This window comes from Octopus bimaculoides, chromosome 9 (assembly GCF_046866305.1).
Source record: "Octopus bimaculoides isolate indiv1 chromosome 9, ASM4686630v1, whole genome shotgun sequence".
In the NCBI taxonomy this organism is placed as follows: Eukaryota; Metazoa; Mollusca; class Cephalopoda; order Octopoda; family Octopodidae; genus Octopus; species Octopus bimaculoides.
The window spans coordinates 17,497,785-17,520,284 of record NC_142936.1 but is presented as its reverse complement, the minus strand read 5'-3'; the positions used below and the strand labels follow the sequence as shown (position 1 = coordinate 17,520,284).

At 35.8% G+C, this 22,500-nt stretch overlaps 1 protein-coding gene across 2 annotated transcripts in view; it reads left to right on the top strand.

Annotated features, from left to right (window-relative positions):
* Window positions 1-22,500, top strand: part of LOC106872607 (uncharacterized) — a 52,366-nt gene that overhangs the window by 18,622 nt on the left and 11,244 nt on the right. For both annotated transcript variants that reach the window (XR_016243066.1, XM_089357215.1), the window contains exons 5-11: window positions 4,733-4,887; window positions 10,305-10,433; window positions 12,629-12,740; window positions 13,875-14,035; window positions 14,618-14,719; window positions 16,084-16,158; window positions 20,454-20,577. Coding sequence is in view for 1 of the 2 variants with exons in the window: in XM_089357215.1 (XP_089213341.1) it covers window positions 4,733-4,887; window positions 10,305-10,433; window positions 12,629-12,740; window positions 13,875-14,035; window positions 14,618-14,719; window positions 16,084-16,158; window positions 20,454-20,577 (858 nt within the window). In the remaining variant the exon portion in view is untranslated. The remainder of the gene's footprint in view (window positions 1-4,732; window positions 4,888-10,304; window positions 10,434-12,628; window positions 12,741-13,874; window positions 14,036-14,617; window positions 14,720-16,083; window positions 16,159-20,453; window positions 20,578-22,500) is intronic.

Below are 22,500 nucleotides of genomic sequence, written 5' to 3'. Positions count from 1 at the left end.
AAGGCTTTGGTCGGCCCGAGGGTATAGTAGAAGACACTTGCCCAGGATGCCACGCAGTGAGACTGAACCCGGAACCATGCGGTTCGTAAGCAAGCTACTTACCACACAGCCACTACTACGTCTAATCATTTCTAAAACACGAAGCAGAGAATTTCCCAATCGTTATTGAAATTTTAGCGTTGGTAAATAACTTCATGTCTTTTTCTTTTAATTATATAACTATAATTCAAAATATGAAGCATTCATTGTGTCGGAAATAAATTGTCTAGAAATTCCTTAGTAAGAAGCAATACTCATAATTTCAATTATAATTTTGTCCGATTTTTTTACTTCGAAATTGCTAACAGCTATAGTAGGATGTTGTACCTTTCCGATATACAAATATCACGCGTTTTGAAGCAATTAATATGATAATAATTGATAATAATAATAATAATAATGTGATGCGCATTTCTATAATAGACCAATTCGTTTGATTCTCGCTGTTATAATAATGCTTCAAACTCTGGATATATTTGTATAGTGAGACGATGAAGCATCTTCTTAAGTGCTTCTATGTATATATATTTTGCAATAATCTTCATTTAAAAGATTTTCATTTATCTCTCTATAGCTTTTTGCACCACTTTTATTTGCAAGTGTGGTTTTGATAGGCCTAATAATGCTTTAGAAAGACAATCTTCGGCACTCCATCGGTTATGACGACGAGGGTTCCAGTTGATCCAATCAACGGAACAACCTGCTCGTGAAATTAACGTGCAAGTGGTTGAGCACTCCACAGACACGTGTACCCTTAACGTAGTTCTCGGAGAGATTCAGCGTGACACAGAGTGTGACAAGGCTGGCCCTTTGAAATACAGGTACAACAGAAACATGAAGAGTGAAAGTTCTGGTGAAAGAGTACGGCAGAGTTCTTCACCACCCCCTACCGGAGTCTCGTGTAGCTTTAGGTGTTTTCGCTCAATAAACACTCACAACGCCCGGTCTGGGAATCGAAACCGCGATCCTTTGACCGCGAGTCCACTGCCCTAACCACTGGGCTATTTCGCCTCCACAGAAAGACACATACCAATGAGAAGTCAGATATGAACGCTATTACCAACACACAGATGAGCAGTAGTTTGCATGTATGTAAAGAGAAGGACTTTCTGCTCATACTGTTTAAGAAACTGCGATGTTTATGATGAAGTTATACAATATTGCTATTAAAGGATTTATAGTATTAAATGTCTACGAGAAAATATTTACCTATAATGTTTAGGAAAAGCTTAGCAACTTTAATACAAGCAGTTATACTTACTGTATGGAGCATTAAAGTATATAGAATTTAGTTCCTTAATTTTCTCATTTACTAACATTAGCACTTTGTTACAAATATATGTGTGTGTGTGTGTGTGTGTGTGTGTGTGTGTGTGTGTGTGTGTGTGTGTGTGAGAGTATCTATCTATCTATCTATCTATCTATCTATTTATCTATCTATCTATCTATTTATCTATCTAACTATCGATCTAACTATCTACCTATCTCCCCTCTCTCTCTCTCTCTTTATATATATATATATATATATATATATATATATATATATATATATAGTCATGCTTGATCGCTAAATCCACATATTTTTTAATTCTCTCTCTTTATTTCCTCGTGTTCCTTTCTGTTGAAGAGCGCAGGCTTGAAACGTAAAAGACTTTCTCACTTTCCCGAGTGCCAAACTAATACACTTGCTTGTTGTTCATACACCTGTATTCGTCTTTTGTTTTTCTGTAAATTTCAACTATATATGAAAGAAAGAAAGTCCCTTCACACCTACTTCGTTCTTTCCACGCTTCTTACTTTTGCTCCCCTTCTCTTTTTCTCGTCCCTCCCTAATTCTTCTAGACCTCAGCCTCTACCTCTCTCTTCTCCTTCCACGTGACCGGTGTTCGGCCAAACCTGACCTTTCTTTGTTCGACTACCATCCGTGCAATATCTATATAACTTCCCATGCCTATTATCTCTTATGTCCCTGCTGTAAGGCTTCACTTCCACATACACCAGCTTAATTTAATTCGTCCTTAGTCGAAAGACACCTGTTGTTAATGCTTGTTGTTCACATTTGTATTTGTGTACCATTTCTCCGTTTTTTTTTTCGTCCTTGTTTTCGTATACATTCGCTGCTTTCTCTCAAGGAATCTAGTGCCCTTAGCTTAGATTTTCCTTGGGGCTGGCCAGATTGGAGCAGTCTCGAGTATAACCAGCCGAAACTGCAAAGATAATCTGGATCTCGACTGACGAAAGAAAACTCCGAAAGACCCGTCCTTGATTTTTCATATCCCTTTTTGTATCATCCAACATATATATATATATATATATATATATATATATATATATATATATATATATATATATATATATATATATATAATGCACTGCTTGTTTGAAGTCGTTGTCCTTTCATATGCCATTGCAATAATTATACCATAGTTAAAACATTCAGCGACAGAAGGCAAACAGCATTTGAGAATAATTGAGGAATGTTCAGTACTTTTATAGATATACACCGATTTCTCGTTTGGCTTATTTTAAATGGAGTACTAGCCATGAGCAAAATCTAAAGCTATATTGAATAATTTAATTAAATTCAGATTCATATTTAGATGTAATAATCAAATTTAACTCTTTGAAAATACTGATGAATGAGTATATATATATATATATATATATATATATATATATATATATATATTACACATGCTTTACTTTCTCTCCTTGTTTATTTCTGTGGAAGAGCGTAGGCTCGAAACGTTAAAGACTTTTTCACTTCCCGAGCGTTAAATCAATACATCTGTTTGCTGTCTACACTGCTTGTCTTCGTCTTTTGTTTCTTTTGTGAATTCTCCCTATATATATATATATATATATATATATATATATATATATATATATATATATATTTATATATATATATATTTATATATGTATATATATATATATATATATATATATATATATATATATATATATATATATATATATATATATATATATATATATATATCTACTATTCAAGTTATGGCTAACCGTATCTGGGACTATTTAAGGTAAACAATCCCAGTATATTTTATCCAGTAGGTAAATCTTGAGTTCGTCTCGTTGGATTATAAGCAGTTTACTGAGGGTCTATTCAAGACAATTCAAATGAATAAGGAGAATTATAGATCTACACTGCTTTTTTGTTATTATAACAGGCATAATATATGTGAAGGCCTTGTGCCTAGGGTAGAAATAATTATAACAGTCAGATATGCTGGGCAGCGAGCTAGCAGAATGATTAGCATGTCGGGTTTAAATGCTTAGCGATATTTCAATCGTCTTTACGTTCTGAGGTCAAATTCATCCTTTAAGGGTAGATAAAATAAGTACTTGTTACTCACTTATCCCGCTCCGAAAATTGCTTTGTGCCAACATTTGAAATCATTATTACAGTCATTTATATAGCATATTTAATTTAATTTCTTTTCTACTCTAAGCACAAGACCCGAAATTTTGGGGGAGAGGACCAGTCGATTAGATCGACCCCGGTAGACAACTGGTACTTAATTTATCAACTCCGAAAGGATGCAAGGCAAAGTCGACCTCAGCGGAATTTGAACTCAGAACGTAAAGACAGACGAAATACTGCTACGCATTTCGCCCGGAGTACTAACGATTCTTCCAGCTCACCGCCTTATCTTCTTGCGCCCTTTCAAAGCCTAGCCAGGCTCATGGGCCCGGTTCCCCGGTTTATATGGTGTATGTGTTCCCCCCAGCTGGACGGGACGCCAGCCCATCGTAGCGTTACTCAAGAAACAGGAAGAAAGAGTGAGAAAAAGTTGGGACGAAAGAGTACAACAGGGGTCGCCACCACCCCCTGCCGGAGTCTCGTGGAGCTTAGGTGTTTTCGCTCAATAAACACTCACAACACCCGGTCTGGGAATCGAAACCGTGATCCTCCGACCGCGAGTCCGCTGCTCTAACCACTGGGCCATTGCGCCTCCACTCACCGCCTTATGATATGATTGTAATCATAAAAACTGCGTCAATATATAATTCTCCTTATTTATTTTAGATTCATATTTAAATCTAATAGTTAAGTGTAACTATTTGAAAATGGTGATGAATGAGTTCATCATAGTGTTCATAAAGCAACCATTGTGTGGTCATTATTATGTCGAAAATGTATACTTCGTCATTACAGTAAAGACCGACATCTGCAGTTTTTCTTACATGTTTTCTTAATATTTAAATTCTCCTTATGGAATGTTAGTGTAGAGGTTGATATACATATATATAGATAGATAGATAAATAGATAGATAGATAGATAGATAGATAGATAGATAGATAGATAGATAGATAAATGCATGTATGTGCACACATACATATATGCATATATATACAAGGCCTTTTGTGTCGCTTTACAAGTACAACCTTGTGTCCCTATTATGACCAGAGATTGCATGTCACTGAGAAAATTTTTGTTCACAGACTGGTAAATTTTTAAAAAATGCATATAGGCAGTGTGTGTATGGTGTGTGTCTATGCGTGTTAAAAGAGAAAAAAATGCGAATACCATGTTTCTATCTTGTGTGTATGGAGGAGAGTATCTCGTCAGTTTTGCAGGCCATAAATGCCTAAGAAGATGATATAGACTATAGCCCGAAAGGACAGCCATAATTAATTGTTTTTTTTTTTATTTTGTTTTGCAACTAGCTGATGGCTGGATTACAGCGTCAGGAGCGAAACATGTTCCCGTCCGTTGCAACTTGATCAGCCAAACAACTCAAAATGGTAAATTAATCAATAATGAATACTTGATTGAATTGTCTGATTTTGATCCTACACCCCCCGACTATAAAATCTTTGAGGTAAGTTTTGCACATTCTTTTAATAATAATAATAATAATAATAATAATAATAATAATAATAATAATAATAATAATAATCCTTTCCTGAAATTTGTGGGGAGGAGGATGGTCGATTATATCGACCCCAGCACATGACTGGTACTTAATTTATCGACTTCGAAAGGATGAAAGGCAAAGTCGACCTCGACGGAATTTGAACTCAGAACGCAGCGACGGGCGAAATACAGCTAAGCATTTTACTCGGCGTGCTAATGGTTCTGCCAGTTCACCACCTTTAATAATAATAATAATAATAATAATAAGAAGAAGAAGAAGAAGAAGAAGAAGAAGAAGAAGAAGAAGAAGAAGAAGAAGAAGAAGAAGAAGAAGAAGAAGAAGAAGAAGAAGAAGAAGAAGAAGAAGAAGAAGAAGAAGAAGAAGAAGAAGAAATATATTCACAGACACGACAGAGCTGGGACCTATATGCACTGGAAGCTATGCCAACACTATGGAATAACAACAGAAAAAAGATGGTATAAACACACGCCAGAAAAGGTCACAGAAAACGAGAAAGCAACCATACTCTGGGATATGCCAATACACACAGATAGAGAAATTAAGGCAAATAGACCAGATATAGTTGTCAAAGATCATGAAGAAAAAAATGCTTTCTAATTGATGTATCAATACCAGCAGATGACAACGTTTCTCTAAAAGAAATGGAAAAACTTTCAAAATACAAAGACCTGGAAATAGAGATAACTCGAATGTGGAACCTAAAAACAGAAACAATTCCTATCATAGTAGGTGCCTTAGGTATAATAAAAAAATATTCAGACAAATACATAACAAAAACACCAGGACTTACAAATATATATAACATACAGAAAATTGCACTACTGGGTACTGCACACATTCTACGCAAAACACTTTCAATACAGTAAACATAAGAGCATCACAGCAAACCACAGCACATACCCAAGGCGCACAGAGCTGCGCTCGGTACTGAAGTGAAAGCACGTTATAAAGATAAAACTACTGAACACTAATAATAATAATAATAACGACAACAACAATAATGATAATGGGAAAGATGAGACACAAGTGAGGTCCTTGGTGAACACGGTCCACTGCTTTAGTATTGATATTAGAATGGAATTTGGACTTAAGAAGTGCAGAGTAATCTACCTAAAAAGAAGCAAAGTACAGTCCCTAGCAGGAATAGAATTACTGAATAGAGACTTGATTAAACAAACTGAAACGGAAGAATACAAATACTTTGGTATCCTAGAGCGCAAGGAGATGGAAAAGGAAATAAAAGAGCAACTGAAGATGAGGTATTTCCGAAGACTGAGTTTGATGCTGCACCCAAAATTGACTTGCTGGAATAAAATCCAAGCAGTTAAAACGTGGGCGATAGCATCACCTCGGTATGGAGCAGGAATTATAAAATGGCAAGAAAGTGGAATGAAGAAAATGGATACCAAGACCCCAAAAATGTTGACAGTACACGAAGCCTTCCATCCTAAGAGGGACACCGATAGGCTGTACTTGTCCAGAAGAAAAGGTGGGAGAGATTTGATCAGTTGTCAGGATTGTATCGAAGAAGAGGAAAATAACCTAGGATGGTATATAAAATGCCGTGGAGCCACTGTTGAAACAAACGAAGATGGCCGACGTCATCAAACCTGAAAAGAGCGTAACTAAAGAAACATTTAAAAAGAAACATTTTAAACAAGAAGAAGAAAAAAAAGAAAAAGCATGGAAGGAAAAAGAAATGTACGGTCAGTTTGCAAGAGATGTGAGCGCCAAGACAGATACAGAGGCTATGGATATGATGGCTATGCATAAGGAGGAGTGACCGGAAGATAGAGACAGAAGTACTCATATGCGCAGCTCAGGAACAAGCGTTAAGGCCCAATTATGTGAAATGCAGTATTGACAACACTACCGACAGCGACAAATGCAGAATTTGTGGTGAGAGTGGTTAAAATGACATGGCACATTGTTAGCAAATGCCCGAAATTGGCACAACGTGAATGCAAACGACACCATGACAATGTGGCAAGAAGAGCTCAGTGGAAAACACGGCCTACAAAGAGCAAAAACATGGTATGAACAAACCTCAGTAGGAGTCACCGAAAATAAGAGCTGCAAAAGCCTATGGGATGTAATGATCCAGTGCGATCACCTGATTAGACATAGGAAACTGGACATTGTTGTGGTGAATAAAAAGGAAAGAACATGTATGATTATCGACAGTGCATGCCCCGGTGACAACAGGATCAATGTAAACGAAGAAAAAATAAACAACTATGACGATTTAAAGTGGGAAATACGAAGGTTGTGGTCAATGAAGTTTGTGATACCAATAGTAACTGGTGCACTTGGAAGTATCAACACTGAACTATCAACATGGCTCAAAAAGATCGGTGCATGTGTCAAGGTAGAACACCTACAAAAATCAGCATTGCTTGAAGTTCCAAGAATTCTTCGCAGGGTTCTTGAAGCATGACCAGTAAACAAGGGTCACCTTAGTCTTCTGGCTGTGGACAGCTGACACTTTCCATCATATCCAGCAAAATAAGCTGTGAGTTTTCATATGATAATGATAATAATAATAATAATAATAATAATAATAATAATAATAATAATAATAATAATAGTCAAGACGAAGAGCGCGATTCGATTGTAATAGATATTTTATTGGTTGAACGATAGTTCAACAGTAAGTCTGAGTTCGTCAAGTTCAAAATAAGAAGTGATAAAAATTCAAAATTATAGAAATTTAAATTTCTATAATTTCGAATTTTTATCACTTCTTATTTTGGACTTGACAAAGACTGACGCAATGTTGAAATGTCGTTCAACTAATAAAATATCTTACAATCGAATCGCGCTCTTCGTCTTGACTGTTTACCTTTGTGAAGAGTTACGTCAATCCTTTTGAAAATATAATAATAATAATCCTTTCTACGGGAGGCACAAGCTTCAAATTTGGCGGAAGGAGACGAGTCGATTACATTGACCCCAGTGTTTCACTAGTGCTTAATTTATTAACTCCGAAACGATGAAAGGCAAATTCAACCTCGACAGAATTTGAACTCAGAACGTAGTGGCAGACGAAATACCGCTATGCATTTCGACCGGTGTGCTAACAATTCTATCAGCTCACCGCCTTTACTACTACTAATAATAATAATAATAATAGGGATATGCCAATACACACAGATAGAGAGATTAAGGCAAATAGACCAGATATAGTTGTCAAAGATCATGAAGAAAAAAAATGCTTTCTCATTGATGTATCAATACCAGCAGATGACAAAGTTTCCCTAAAAGAAATGGAAAAACTTTCAAAATACAAAGACCTGGAAATAGAGGTAACTCGAATGTGGAATCTAAAAACAGAAGCAATTCCTATCATAGTAGGTGCCTTAGGTATAATAAAAAAATATTCAGACAAATACATAACAAAAACACCAGGACTTACAAATATATATAACATACAGAAAATTGCACTACTGGGCACTGCACACATCCTACGCAAAACACTTTCAATACAGTAACCATAAGAGTATCACAGCAAACCACAGCACATACCCAAGGCACACAGAGCTGCGCTCGGTAGTGAAGTGAAAGCACGTTATAAAAATAAAACTACTGAACAATAATAATAATAATAATAATAATAATAATAATAATAATAATAATAATAACAACAACAACAACAACACCCACTAAGGCAGCAAAAAAGTGTAAAACAAATGCCAAACAGGAAAGCTTGAAGGAAATCAGGAATTTGCAAAGACAAACCACTGCATGGGCAAAACCCCAAACTAGCTGAGGAAGCTGATGTAGGTATAAAAAGAGCCCATCAGTAGTTGCAGAGTGTTGGTTTGAAAGCCGAAGTATTAATCCTAGCAGCACAAAACGAAAGTCTCTTCACCCGAAACTATCAAGCGAATGTCACATACAATGAGTTAGACACAAAGCGAAGACTCTGCAATGACAAATTTGAGTGTATTGACTACATTGTTGCCACTTGCCCCTGAAGAATATAAATCCAGGCATGATCGAGTTGGCCAATACATGCACTGGAATGTATGCCGTCAGAATGGTATTCCGCACCCTAAGAACTGGTATGGACACTATCCAGAGCCAGTCACTGAGGAAGAGAATGTTACCATCCCATGGGACTATGGAATACCGACAAACAGGCAAATAAATGCTAACAGACCAGACATCGTCATCAAAGAATTAAAACAAAAAGATACTTGTTAATTGACATGATAGTTCCTACTGAAAGAAATATATCAGCAAAAGAATTTGAAAAACTGTCGAAATATAAGGACATTGAGACTGAGCTTATCTTGGACGTGGTAATTAAAAACCAAAACCATCCTTGTTATTGTAGGTGCCCTGGGAATGATCAAGAAAGGTACTGACAAATGCTTTGACCAGATCTCTGGAAAAACCAACAATCTATGAAACTCAAGAATTGTGTTGACATCAACAGCTCACATTTCCCAGGAAGTTTCTTTCCATCTAATGTACACGTGCCTTAGATCTCTGGTTGAGACCCTATCAGAAGATGAAATAAAATGCAAATCAATCGGAAAGTAATAATAATAATAATAATAATAATGATGATAATAATAATAATAATAATAATAATAATAATAATAATAATAATAATAATAATAATATCAGTTCCCATTAATAAAAGTATATCTGTCAAGGAATTTGACAAACTAAATAAATATAAAGACTTGGAATTAATTACCGACAAGGGGCCTAGACAAAAAGCATTTTCGTCAATAAAAGAACAAAGGACATTAAGGATTTATATAAACACATTTAATCAATAAAAGAAACAACTGCAGTTAACAAGAAATGTGTAAGAACAAAAAATTCTCAATATTGAAAAACTCAACCAAACTTTTGCTCAATCCGGATGCCTTCGTGAAATCCAAATGCGAGATTTTTAACCGTTATCCTCATGATAGAAAGTTCCTGTTAACAACGTGGTTGACACTTTTATGTATGTGTGTGTATTTATATTAATTTTTACAAGGAAACGTTTGATAGTAATTTTGAAGTTTTAGTTCGCTTCCCGTCCATCAGACCACTTGATGATAGCAAACAAGTGGAAATTCGAAGTTACTGTCAACCATTTACTTTGTAAAAATTCTTAAATATGTACTCTTACCAAAATGTATTGAGTGAGACATAAAAACAGATACAAACACACATACGCACACATATCTATATACGTATATATATGTGTGAGTGTGTGTGTGTGTGTGTGTGTGTGTGTGTGTGTGTGTGTGTGTGTGTGTGCGCGCTTCTATAAACACGTATATATATGTGTGTATATATATATATATGTCCGTGTATGTATATATGTATTTACTTTTCATATCTATTGTTTCTAGATACCCAAGGAGACTTATTGTAAGGGATCTGCCTACAAAAAAGACTTGCCAAAAGTGAAGGATGCTTTTTCATGTGGAATAGAGCGAATCGATCTGGGAGCAAAATACCCAATTAGATTAAACCAATACGTAAGTATCACTCAACGTCATTCTCTTGTATATTTTAAAATGAATACTGGCTTCAAATCTTTTCACAAGATTATTATTTCGGGAGAGAGGGTGAATCAGTGACATCGAATTCCAGTTCTCAACTAGTACTTATTTTATCGACCACTGAAAGGATGACTATTAGATTTTTTGGGATAGCATTAGGTGTCAGTTCCAATCAAGGGCCGCTAATTCTCTGGATATATACAGTCTTCTGTCCTCAGTTCAAGTAGACACATGGAGATACTATTTTCTCCCAAACAGTTTAGCAAAGCGCTGCTAAAATGTCTCCCGAATTAGCTTGGTGTATGAAAAGACGATCTAAGTGCTACACTCTAGTAGAGTTACTGAATCGAGGATATGGATGTTGAGTATCATTCAAGTGACTGGGGCTGCTTTCAGCATGTATCTGTTGGACTGAGAACATAACATGAAGAGGAGGGCAATTACCATTTAACAGATAATTCGAGATATATGAGTTTCCTCGATTGGCTCCAGATGAATATTTTCGTATTGAGATATTTTAGCACTTTTATTCGTAGTCGATTCCATGTAATTTTTTATAATAGTGTCCTCTCACTCATTGTCCTTATGATTGCATAAAATATTATTATTGTTTTTCGTATGTGTATTTCGTGTGCAAGATTCTTGATGTGGATACGTGTGTTGAAAGAAATACAGTTAAACCTTGGGAGAGGCATTATGCCGGTAATAAACACACGCACTGGTTCAGTCCTTTATTAATTTATATAGTTTTTTGTTAAATTATTTCATTGCACTCTTGCAATCTCTTCAGTAACTTGTCTCTCCACTTCCATTTATTTTGAATATTATTATTATTATTATTATTATAACTAATGATGGTGGGACGGCGAGCTGGCAGAATCGTTGGCACGCCGGGCAAAATGTTCCGGTGGTGGTGGTGGTGGTGGTGGTAGGGGATGAGAGTGCTGCTGCTAATAATGATGTTACTGTTTAGCTCAAGCTCAGCTCTGATCGAGATGTATGGTAAAATATATTCTATCCAGGGCCTTTCAGATTTAGTATAACCAAGAATGCATCTTTTTACGACAGTTGGGCATGACTTCATACGGATATGTACCCACTACTTCTTGCACATCTACTCATAGCGTAGAAGCTATCTGGCCTTCTCATTGAATAATAACGACAAAGAAACACCACAGCTTCTTTCTTTTGCAAAACAAGAGCAAAAATATCATCTCATCACATGCATTTCTAAAACAAAGATGGAAGAATTGTATTTTGTGACAGTGAATTTTCAAGCTAAATTTGGTGATAAATAATTGGTTTTATGTTCAGGATTATGATTTTGATTACTAATCCAACAAAGGATTTTGATTTACTGGACATTTCTCTCCGACCAAGGATTCTGCTTTTAGACTTCTGTTTCTCACAGCAAAATTATTTATTCCTCTTTGCCAACTTAATACATTTTCTATTTGGGCGCAGTCTATACCTAGTTTCTACCGTTTCTACTGCTTTAGTTTACGGGACATTTGTTAGGGAGAAAATTAGCACTTAAAAATATCTATGGGTACAAAAAAAAACAATCTTTGTTGCTTCTGTTGTTGAGATATAGATTTTTGTACTGTAGGCAAACAAAATAATTCTTACGAGGGGTGTGCTGAAAAGTCCCTGTCTTTGGGTGAAAGAAAATACAGGAGGATCAGTTAATTAGGATTGTATCCAACATATTCTTCTCTCAGATTATTGCAGTGGTCCTTCAGTTTTTCTAGGCCCTGTAAAAAGAAATCGGAAGGTTGTGCCACCCACCAAGTCTTTCACGACACCCTAAAAGCCAGCACCCTGTCGTACAGATTCAAATGTGTTGATGTCTACAGTAAAGCAGTATTGATACGCAAAATATGAATTTGCATCTAGGTGTATTGAACAGACAGGAAGAAAGTAAATAACATGATATGAATGACACAAACTATCAAAATTTATTCGGCCATGAGTCCCATTTTGTGGGTAAGAAAGTAAAGTTAAATTCAGTGAGATTCCAACCCGGAAGAATGAGTTACCGGTCAAGATGCATCAGAATTTGTATATTGACGTTCTAATGATTTGGCTTGCGGTCACAGCCTAGATTCTAGTTAACTATGTCTTAAATAATCCGGAAAATATGAATAATTGCTATAATTTTCTATTTGCAGATATATTATGATTTCAAGAAAAAGTTATTTCGACTGGATTATTTTGAAAATATCAAGGGAAACCCCGGTTACCTTGAAGGTCAATTAACACAGATCCATGATTACAACACAGGTAAGTCAACGATTTATATTACAGTTATTGATATATTTTAATATTCATAAATTGAGAAAAATATCAAGTGTTTTCTTAGAAAAAAAGTGAAATTTACAACTTAAGAGAAATGCCCAGTCTTAAAATATGTTATTTCCTGGAACGCCTCAAACTCTCATCTGATAGTGTTTTTACAGAAATGATTGTGTTGTTATCTTGTAGTCTGTCTGAATACCTAAATTCCATTGTATTTTTGTAAAATTATTTTCTTGCGACAGATGAACATTCAGATGAATACCACAGAGCTGTAATAACTAAACTTTGTGTGGCATTCTGTTCACCATCCTTCAGCGATAGTCTGTCTCACCATCTTCTGTATGATTAACGTGTAGGTGTACTATGGCCGAATAGTTAACAAGTTAGCTTTGTGACAATGAAGTTCCAGGAGTTCGATCCCACTATATGGCATCATGGCGATATGCCATTTTTTCATATCTTCCGATCAACCCCTACCTTAAGAGTAAAATTAAATAGACAGAAACTGTAAAGAAACCTGTCAGGTGGCTTGTACTTGTAATTCAACGGCACAGCTTTGTTATAGATTACTGCTGTTTTTACTGGAAAATTACGTTATGGGTATTCGTGACTGTGGAATATTCAACCATTTACGTTTTACTTCAATGAGCAAGTAATTCGTCGAAGACGACGGCGAACCACCCAACTAACGAGTCTTGAACAGCAAAATGCTTATATATTTGTTGCTACCATCATTATCACCACCACGAGTGACACCATTTACATCGTCCTTATTACCGTCATCACCACCATCGTCATCAAATTTTCATCAACATCATCCTCGCCTACCGCCATCAGCGCCACCACCACTGCCACCAACACTACCATCAACCATCTTCATCCTTATCCATAGCCACTATCACCGCCAGCAACACCATTCGCACCGTTACCTATGCCATCACCATCATCAACTTCACCATCCTTCTCTTCTTTCTCATCATCATCATTGGTTTTGTTTTTATCATCGTCTTCTTCTTCTTCTTCTTCTTCTTCTTCTTCTTCTTCTTCTTCTTCTTCTTCTTCTTCTTCTTCTTCTTCTTCTTTTCCACTTCCTAAATAGATCGTATGTCTATATTTCAGACACTGCCTACATCATCAGAAAAAATGATATCAAATGCGAAATGAAATCTATTGAAGAAATATCTGATTTGTATAAACAGATAGATATAACTAAAACCAGACTGAGGAACAACCAGGAAATATTACAGTTGGATAAATCCAAATATATTTATGAAGGACAAGTAATTAAATACTTAATTGTTTTTTATTAATTACTTTTGTTTAACTCAATATTCGCCTTGACTGAGCAGACCTACTTTGAAAGGTATTTCAGCTTAGATCATCCTAGTATCTGGAAATACCTTATGCAATATGCCCTTCTCTTTTTAAGAGATATGTGATATGAGTGTGATTTGGCTGCTATTTATAGCAAGTTGAGTTACAAAGTAGGGTCTCGCTGTTTTTGTTTTTTTTTTTTGTGACAATAGCGATGAACAGTGTACTATTGGCAAAAGCATTTTCCGTCAGAAACTCGTGTATTCTTGCAGTTAACTTTCTCTCTGAGTCGTGAACAACAAAACATTGTCTTAGACGATAGCACTCGCGAACAACTGCATCCTCACGTGACATTACATAGCAGTTACTACTGCAGTTCCTTGATCATGTTTATTCATTGTTGCCCTTACCTCAGATGTCATCACTAATCGAACATAATCATATCGGTTAGCGAAGGAAAGGAAACCTGCTTTTTATTCATTTATTCCATGTATGTGCAATAAACTGTAAGCTTTCTATTCTTTACACGTTGTTGTTTTTTATTTTAGAGAACAGTACGTGGTATCCTGTGTGACGTGTGGATTGCACATAGAGACGACTACCCTCTTCCAAAATCAACTTTGTCCGTATGGGAATGGTATTTCGCTTCGGTAGATGTCGCATTCATTTTACTTCTGTTATAGTGATTATTTGCTGTTGGTGTTTGTTTTGCTATTAGAGACACGTTAATAAAAAACAAAAAAATATGTAAAGATGATTTGCATATTTATTCTTAAAACGTTCCGACAGATTCAAATGCAAATATGTTAGCTGTTGTTGTCCAAATATATTATTATGCATAAGTGCGCTAAAGATGATTGCTTGACATTTTGTGGCAGAGTGACACAATTTTTGAAAGGTATTCGTATTGTTCATGTGCTTATGAAGTAAATAAATAATTTCTTTAATGAAGTCAATAAAACATTTTACAGGGATTGAATGTGTGTAATGAATTCGATACATTGCAAGATCATTCCTCAGCTCTACAGAACTTGCAATAATCTGAACAATTAACCAAAAATTTCTTTCCAAATCCCAGTATAACCTAGCTAACTCTCTGTTGATCATTTATATATCAATGTTGTCTATAGCAAGATTTGATGTCAGAACTGCAAGTCAAAACAGTCGAGTACTGAGATCGATGTAATCGATAAGCCCACTCCCACAAAATTTAAGACCTTGTGCCTATAGTAGAAAGAATTATTATTGGAGTGATTTCAGAGTGGTAGATTAACAGAATTGTAAGAGTGTCGTACGAAATATCTTGCTCGTTACGATCTGAGTTCAAGTCCCGCTAAGATCAAGTTTTCCTTTCTCCCAGCCATGGTTAATAAATCTAGTACCAAATAAGTGCTGGGTTCCATTTAATCGATTAACTTCATCACCCGTTAAAAGTGATGGTCATGTCCCTAAAGTAGAAGCAATCATCAGATTGACAAGAGGTGAGCTGATTGGCCGACATTAGTTTTGCGGTGTTTGTCCCTGCTATTTACGTTCTAGGTTAAAATTTCACCGAGGTAAAGTTTGGCATTCATCTCTCCAAGGGCAATAACCAACCTGGTATCGTGGTCGCCCATGTCGAGTAGTCTGCGCTCTACTCACAAAATTGTTGGCCATACGCCTAAATTTCGAAACAATTTCTTATCAGATTGATTAAATAATTAGACTGCCAGGTACCTTGGGGTATATATCTTGACTCTTTGGTTTTCTGAGTTCAAATCCCGAGGAAGCTAACTTTTCTTTCCATACTTTTGAAGTCGATAGAATAACTTTGAGTAAATATATATATATATATATATATATATATATATATATATATATATATATATATATATATATATATATAAGCCACTTAGCTTAATAATGTGTCTCTGCGTACGTGTGTGTGTATTTGTACGTTTATAAAAGAATCAAAACAATTTAACTAGAGAACCATATGGTCCATATTACTTAATTATCGTATATCTTCATTTAGGATGACGCCGTTTTAGATATTGGGGAGAGAGAAGAGACCAATTTCCCTGTGAGATTAGAGATAAAACATGATGAGGTAAGTAATTTATATAGATATTTCTCCAACCGCAAAAAGGCTGACAGCTAACGTAAAGATGTTTTGAAACCAAAAAGACTACATATACACAAACATGCACTCAATATATATATGTTACTTTCTTGCAAAAAATAATCCGTCCAGTTTTCGAAATATTCTGTCTCCCCTTCCCCTCTCTCAGTGACTAGTAAAAGCTTTGAGAAGGTAGGCATTGAGAATCCAGCATATAGACACTCCCTAACTCCCTATCTATGTTAGTTTGTCCTTCCTTCCTTCAACTCTCTCTCTCTCTCTCTCTCTCTCTCTCTCTCTCTCTCTCTCTCTCTCTCTCTCTCTTAGTGACCTGTCAAAAGATATGCTAAGACCGATTTCCCCTTCCCCTCTCTCAGTGACTAGTAAAAGCTTTGAGAAGGTATGCATTGAGAATCCAGCTTATAGACACTCCCTAACTCCCTATTTATGTTAGTTTGTCCTTCCTTCCTTCCCCTCTCTCTCTCTCTCTCTTAGTGACCTGTCAAAAGATATGCTAAGACCGATAGCATATATATTTTGTACCCCTTCCTCTCTCTGTCAGTGATTCCACAAATTTATCATAGGAAGTAATGCTTTCTGATAATAGCATGACCCCCACCTCTCTATCTCTTTGTTAGCTGGTTCTACGTTTTGTTTTGACCGGAACTAGAGCAGTTCTCAAGAACTGCTATAATTAGCCATAATTCTTGGAACAGCCTGGCGGTAAGTTTGAATTTTTTTATCCAAAACATCTGTTTGCACTATTATATTTTTGGAGTGTTCTGAAAACAAAAATATTTAATTTGACTAACGTCATTTTTCCGTTTTTTTTTTTTCTTTTGAAATTTACTTACAATATACGCAGATGCTTACACGTGTGTTACTTTTTTCCAAATGAGTGAAATGTGTGTTATAAGCGATATTTTGAGAAATAGATTTTCGAAAAGAGACTTCGGTGGAAAACAATTAATTATAAACGGTGGGTGACCAAAGAACTCGTATATTTAATCAGTAAATATGACAAAAAAATGGTAAGTCATCTAGATACAGCATCTATCTTCACTGGTCTGTCAATCCAGTGATTTCTTATTTTTGTTAGAAGTATTCAGTGACATTTTTTTCTTTTACTGACGTCTTATTTAATATCCAGAGTAAAAGTCATGACATAGTGTATTGTAAAGAGCAAATAGATAAAACTAGAACTGTACTCGAAAACAAACTTGATAATTTTTCAATCTTTTATGATATATTAGGGGGAAAATATGGAGTCGATGCAGGAATCGGAATTCAGAGATCCAAAAATATATCTATTGAGGCTCAACGACATTATTAGAATGCATTGTAACAAAATTATCAGTACAGTAGTTGACCAAATAAAAGCACGATATTCATCCTTAGAAGAGTTTAAATTCATGGAACTTTTGAATTTCAACAAAGTTGATGAATATTGCAAACAATTTCCTGTGGACTCTATACATTCTTTAAAAATCACTTATGGCAGATTTTTTGATGTAATTCGATTACAAAGTGAGCTCAATGTGACGTATTCAATGAAAGATTTTAAAAAGCGAAGTTAAGTCATTTAATGAGTTACATTTACAGCAGTGACCTTGTTGAAGCTATGCCAGAACTCTTCAATCTGTGCAAGTTGATTTTGACAATTCCGTCTACCACTGCTTCTATAGAGCGATCCTTTTCTGCATTAAGTAGAATCAAAACATACCAAAGAAATGTGACAGGAGAAAGAAGACTGTCTGGGTTAGTACTAATGTCAATTGAAAAAGATTTATTACAACAATTGATGAAAAGAGAAGATTTCTATGAAAATGTGATAGATATATTTGCCCAGAAAGATCGAAGAATTGAATTAATTTATAAATGAGGTAAATAACATTTTAGAACCTTAAAAAAAATTAATATATTAAAGGGCATATATTACAGGCTTTGGTTAGTGTTTGTTATAATGTAAGGTTCGACCATCTTACATCAGTATTGTTTGGCAGGAGAAATGGTTCGACTTCTTCGTCACGCCTAACCTACATAGGTTTTCCTTTCTGTGGTGCTGGGTGTAGTCTATTTACGGCCGTAAATGTCTTGTTTCAATCTCAGAGATGTTGACTTCTGCCACAACAGTTTTGGGGGGCTTTTTATAATGTTGAATTTTCACTGTCTTTCATTGTGTGTGTATTCATGTGTATGAGTGTATTTTCAATGTGTGTGTGTGTGTGTGAGACGTAGTCTTTTAATATACGGAGTTCAGTAAGTCTCAGAACAGTCTGCTTGAGTATCGATAATTTTCCCAGAATTGACAAGTAGCATGATAAAACACCTGACTTGTCTTCCAGGGCGTAACGATCTTAAAGCATGGCCATATAATGTAACTAAATGTGTTCTCTTAATTAAATCATTTCAATTTGATTCAGCTCAACCAATAGGTATAGGGGCTAATGCAGAATCGCACCCCTTTGAAAAACGAATTTTGTGAAAACTTTTTTTCTTATTCCTACCTTTAACAAAGATTCCGAATATGCAAAAATATTAACAGAATCCAATTTCATCTTTATTACATTTCACTTATGATTTTTAGACTTTTTAAGGGAGAGTGAGGATGGGAAAGTACTGACGTTTCGAAGAGAGAGAAAAATACAAACAATACACTTATTTCAGGCTCATCTTTACAGAGCCATTTTTTATTCCCTGCTTATTCTAGGTCATACGGGGATGATTGCATATTCAGAATCTCCCATATGTAAATTGTAGGAATACGAAAATTTATTTACTGAAAAATTGCCGTGGGGGGGGGGGGGGGGGATTCATTGCATGCCCAACCCCGGAAGTCACTGCACGCCACTGATATATATATATATATATATATATATATATGTATATATATCATATATCATTTTACAGGGTTTAAATGTGTGTAATGAAATCGATACATTGCAAGTACGCAGGGGATTTTTAGGGGGCTGTACCTCTGAAAAACCTAAACCTTATGTATAATACGCACCCCTTCTCTAACTTGAGTCGAGGAGGTCTATATAACGCTCTTGGTTTGTAAACGTATATACGGTAACGTCCTTTATTACTATTGTATATATAACATAATGCAAACGTGTAGCTTTTTGTGCACTTTATTTGCAGAAAATAAAGAAATAACAGTAATAAAGTCAGTGAAAAATAAATATTAAGTAAATTGCCTTTACATATTTATCACTTAGAAAATTTTGCTTAGAAAATATTTTTCATTTTTAACCTCGTATATAGAACGCACTAGAAATTTTTACCTTTAAATTTTGGGGGAAAAAGTGCGGATTATACTCGAGGATTTACGGTACTTGCATAAGGCTCCTAATTTAGACGGCTGAATTCGTGATTCCCTTTTTTGTAATTGTTAGCGCATCTATATCTTTTGCAGCTGCCAAGAGGTTCAATATGGCAAATCACTCTGTAATTTTTTTTTTTTTTTTCAATAATACATACAAAGGTATATACATACATATAAGCATGTATACGGGCATATATTATCGTTTCGCTTAGACATAGCGACGCTAATAAACAATTGTTAGAACTCAATAGACATATCCTTTAGATTAAAGAGCTACGCGAATACAGATCGCAATAATAATAAATAAATGACAAGCAAGCAGAAATTTCGTAATCAGCTTCATTAGCTCGCAATGTTTATGCTATAAGAAGCAGTAAACTCAGGAATGATACTTGTGCAACATCTTATAGATTCTTCAGAGGTATTAAAGCAAACTTCGTTTGTTTGTTTACGTTCATCGTAATTTGAATTTAACATATGATGGCGTCACATAAAGCGAGATTTCTATACATCTTAAATTTACAGAAAAACTTGTGGTGGGGCAGTTTAGCTTAATCGGTCTAAGAGCACCGCGACGCGTAATCACGGAGGTGTGAGTTCGAGTCTTATAGCTGGTCCTCCTACACTTTTTTTCTACAAAGTAGGGGTAGTTTATCCTGTTCAGGCTATATTATTAGCATTATCCTGCGTTAGAGAATTTAAAATCACTTCTTTAACTTATTAAATATAATATTTATATGTATGCAGACACACAAACGCACGCACGTGGTCCGTTTGAGAATTTAAAATCACTTCATTAACTTATCAAATATTATATTTATATGTATGCATAGACACACAAACGCAAGCACGCGATGTTAAATGAGCCAGGGATATCATGATCTTCAACTAATCTAATAACTTAGGAAAATGAGATATACGTATTGATTCGTTTGTCCTCTTCTATCTCTTTAAGAGTAAAACGTATGCTGTTCTAAACTTCTACAACTATGATGAAGACTTTCAACTGTACTCCACCTTTGATATCGACAAGTGTTTCGGAGTGGAAAACAGATTAGATTACAGCTTTGAAATTATCGGTATAAAATCATTATCATTATCATTGTTGCTGCTGTTGTTGTTGTTGTCGTTGTTGTTGCTGTTGTTGTTGTTGTTGGTGGTGGTGGTGGTGGTGGTGATGTACAGGACGAATCTGACTATAAACTTTGTCCGTTATGATCTTCCGCCGCCTTCCTTTATATATCTGGTGGCTTTAGTGAAAGTGATTGCATAGTGGAAGAGATTGAAAAGATTTAAATCTTTGACTAAGCCTTCGTCATCTGTTTCAAGGTTCACGTGAAACGGAATGTCAAGCTAGAAAGGGAAATTCAGCCTCACGGTAAATTTGTGGATGAGAGCGACAAGTGTGGTCCAAATAGATGGGCAGGGTTTCCTCTCACTTGTAGATTGAGGGGGAAAAAAGAGACTCTTTTTCTAGCGGTCCGTGTAACCATAATTATGTAGAATTTTCATGAGGACTAGTCGGGGGCATCCCTCTTTTGGCGAGCTATTCATTATTGCAATTTATTATTATTATAATTCTTTTTACACACCCCTTCATGAATCCCAAATGGTTAGTAAAAAGAACAATATTATTATTTAGGCGACGAAATGGCAGCGTCGTTAGTGCATCGGACAAAATTATAATTTCTGGTGTGTTATTTTTATTGCCTACTTTCGATGCACAACGAAGTGTGTGTGTGTGTGTGTGTGTGTGTTTCTATTGTATTCAAAGTACTCTAAGTAATGTGCGTGCAGCGCCTAGTAGAGATATTTTTTCTATGACTGGTAAAATTATAAGTCCTGGGATTTTGTTGATGTTAGTAGCATTCGCACTAATACATAAAATATAGAAAATAGCACAATATGCACTGAACTCATTTGACATAGAGTCCGTTGGATACAAGACAAATTATTATTTATCTGTACCGGATAAATCCATCGGTGCAGTAATTCTGTCAGTGGGTTCAGTAGGAGACGGGCGCACAACGATTAGAAAATTCTGTCCGTACGCGTCCAGTGTCCAGTCATTGCTGACTTATGTCAAATAATTGTTTTAGTGTTTAGGACGGTTTACGCTATTACTAAACAGTGTTTAGTCTATCGTGAAAATTGGCCCGCGACATTGTTTTGATCTAGAAGGGTAGGCGGTTTCTTCTATTTTGAGGCTATAGTGAAAGATACACGATAATAAACTAGCTTAAAATGTCTAAGTACAGCTACTTGACTCAACGGTGAAGCGGTAATCAACTTCTTCAAATTCCGACTGAAGAGGACGGTGAAGATGCAGAGAGGGATGGATAAATAATTTTAAAAAACTTGTGTTAAATCAATCTCGCTAGTGTTATAGGGATTGTGAAAGATATCAGCTCAACATCTTCCACCAAACTGAACTATTGAAAGATGTCCACAGTTGGAAATATCAATTTTTTCCGCATTTGAAACGTCATAAAACCCAATACTTGCAGAGCTGGAGAACTGTCTGTTTTTATGAATTTAACCAAATAAATGATTGGTTCATGCTCTCTCAAACTCAAATGAATAAAAAACAAAGCGATCCAGACAGAATTTTGACATGGGACGTAGATTGATGGAAGTTTATAGTTCACATTGTGGAGGCGCAATGGCCCAGTGGTTAGGGCAGCGGACTCGCGGTCATAGGATCGCGGTTTCGATTCCCAGACCAGGCGCTGTGAGTGTTTATTGAGCGAAAACACCTAAAGCTCTACGAGGCTCCGGCCGGGGATGGTGACGAACCCTGCTGTACTCTTCCACCACAACTTTCTCTCACTCTTTCTTCCTGTTTCTGTTGTACCTATATTTCAAAGGGGCCAGCCTTGTCACACTGTGTCACGCTGAATATCCCCGAGAACTACGTTAAGGGTATATGTGTCTGTGGAGTGCTCAGCCACTTGCACGTTAATTTCACGAGCAGGCTGTTCCGTTGATCGGATCAACTGGGA